Genomic DNA, 2,032 nt, shown 5'->3' with positions numbered 1-2,032 from the left:
CTTTCCCAGTATTCTAGAAATTTATCAGTTTGCTAGTTGGTGCTTCATTCATTTCCACTCTTCCAGCCAGCATTACCAGAGAGAAGCACAAGAGTATTTCATGGCTCTGGTCTGCATGAACCTTGCTTAAATCTATTTATGGAGGAAAACAAAGGTGCATGGTCAGCTAGACCTGTGGGTTGAATGGGTTTTGCCTCAGGAAGAGGACAGGCTTTATTACACCATGACACAGAGTGAGAAAATAGCTTCAGGAGTCTTTAAAGACTGGGAGGAGTTCAGGGGGTTTGTAAGAGAATGAGACATTCCTGTGAAAGTCCCGGGTCCCCCTGAGGCAAAAATTCCCACTGTAGCCAAAGGCCTTGATCAAAATTGGTATTGAAATATAGCTCCCAGGGGTCACTCTGGGCTGTCCTCTCCCGGGAGGAGGGGGTAGGAGTTTCCCCAGGAAGCAGCCTGCAGAGATTTCATCCCTGTAGGTGGAGGCTCATTGATGCTCTTTTGCTAACAATTGCATTTCTGTTCCCGTGAGCTGCATTCACGAGCTGGGTGGGGCATTTTACAACCGTTGTGCTGGGGGGAATCGCCTAAAAACCAGAATCGTTTCAAACAGGAAGGCAGGGGGGGAAAGGGAGGGTGTTTGTGGGTGCAGGGGGCTCCTTTCTTCTTCTGCCCTCCTCCCTGTGCATACACACACACCTGCAGAGAGCACAGGGATAACATTAGAGGTCTGGCAAGAAGGCTCTAGCAGAGACACTGCTTCCTAGAGGAGGACACTGACTGTCACATACATGCAAGTGAAATAAAAGCAGGAAACTGCAGGGTGGGAAGGACACATCCCTGCTGCAGCCATCGTGTGGTCCAGCTGCACCTCCCATACACACACAGAGAAGCATGCACCCACCTTGTCATTCAGGTTCTGCAGCGCCTCCTTCCCCGTGGCACTCCTGATCTCCACCTTTCTCCCGAAATCAACAGATGGTTCCCCTCCCTTCCCGCTCTGCCTGGAATAGACAGACTGAGCATCCGGACCCAGGTGGGCAACATCCTTCTGCTTTGCCACCACTTTGTTAGATCCTCGGCCCACCGAGAGGGAGTCGAAGTCGATGGTCTTGTTCTCCAGGGAGCCTTCCACAGGGCAGAACATGCCACAGAATTTCTGCCGGGGCTTGGGGCTGCCCGAGCCCAGGTTTTTGAAGAAGGCTGGCACTTCTTCTTCCTCACCTTGCCGGCCAGACTGCTTCCTCTCAGCCATGGCTTGTCTGGGCTCCCTGCTAAGGGAAAATAAGAAGAGCAATAACCAGGAGGATCCTTCACACACAAACACACACAAAAAGAGGAGAGAGAGAAAAAAAGCAAAAAAAAAAAAGAGATTGCTCTGAGTCCTAGAGCTACGGCACCATCAGCTGCAAAGGGCTGTGCCTGGCAGGTCCCCTGCCCCCATCGGTACAACACAGCCTGTGGCTCGCTCTGTTTTCTTTGATGCAGTGCAAAGTTGAGGGGAAGGTTGGGGCAGATCCTGCTGCAATCAAGGGAGGAGGTTTCGAGTTCCCAGCATCCAGATGGGGAGGGAGGGAAAAGGAAAAAAAAAATAAATAAAAGAAAAAATCCTCACTCTGCAGCAGAAACTGAGGACTGATCCGGAAGTGATGCGACTGGTGAATTGGCAAATGGACTCGATCAGGTTGGAGCAACAGCCCCCATCACACACACCCTTTCCCCCTCCCCTTCCCCGGCTGCTGCTGCTACAACTTGGAGAGGCTGATGGGGACAGAGCAACCCCTCACCTCCGGCTGCTTTGGAGGCGTGTTCCCAAGGCAGGAGAGAAAGGATCTCTTCCTCCCTTCCTCCCACCACCCTCTCCCCTTCCTCCACTAGCCCCGCAATGGTGGAGTCAGGGAGTGCTCCGGGAATCCTATTGTTCCTCACTTTTCTCCAAGCAGCGGAGCCGGAGGGCGGGGAGCAGAGGAGATCGCGGTGGGGTTAGCGGGAGGCAGAACGCTGCTGACTCATCTTCCTGGGCTCTGGGGCAGCG

General features: G+C 53.1%; 1 protein-coding gene across 2 annotated transcripts in view; it reads right to left on the bottom strand.

Annotated features, from left to right (window-relative positions):
- DPYSL2 (dihydropyrimidinase-like 2) overlaps positions 1-1,702 on the bottom strand; it is a 50,568-nt gene extending 48,866 nt beyond the window's left edge. Inside the window, exons 1-2 of one of the 2 annotated variants that reach the window (XM_009995009.1) lie at positions 1,613-1,702; positions 902-1,268 (exon numbers count right to left, since the gene is read on the bottom strand). In XM_009995009.1, coding sequence (XP_009993311.1) covers positions 902-1,252 — 351 coding nt within the window. In that variant the 5' untranslated portion in view covers positions 1,253-1,268; positions 1,613-1,702. Of the gene's footprint in view, positions 1-901; positions 1,272-1,612 lie in introns of both variants that reach the window. The other variant, XM_009995008.1, reaches the window with a different exon arrangement.
- Positions 1,703-2,032: the final 330 nt, after the last annotated feature.

This window comes from Chaetura pelagica, unplaced genomic scaffold (assembly GCF_000747805.2).
Source record: "Chaetura pelagica isolate M959 unplaced genomic scaffold, ChaPel_1.0 scaffold383, whole genome shotgun sequence".
Classification (NCBI taxonomy): domain Eukaryota; kingdom Metazoa; phylum Chordata; class Aves; order Apodiformes; family Apodidae; genus Chaetura; species Chaetura pelagica.
The sequence above is the reverse complement of the archived record's forward strand: the minus strand, read 5'-3'. Positions and strand labels throughout refer to the sequence as shown.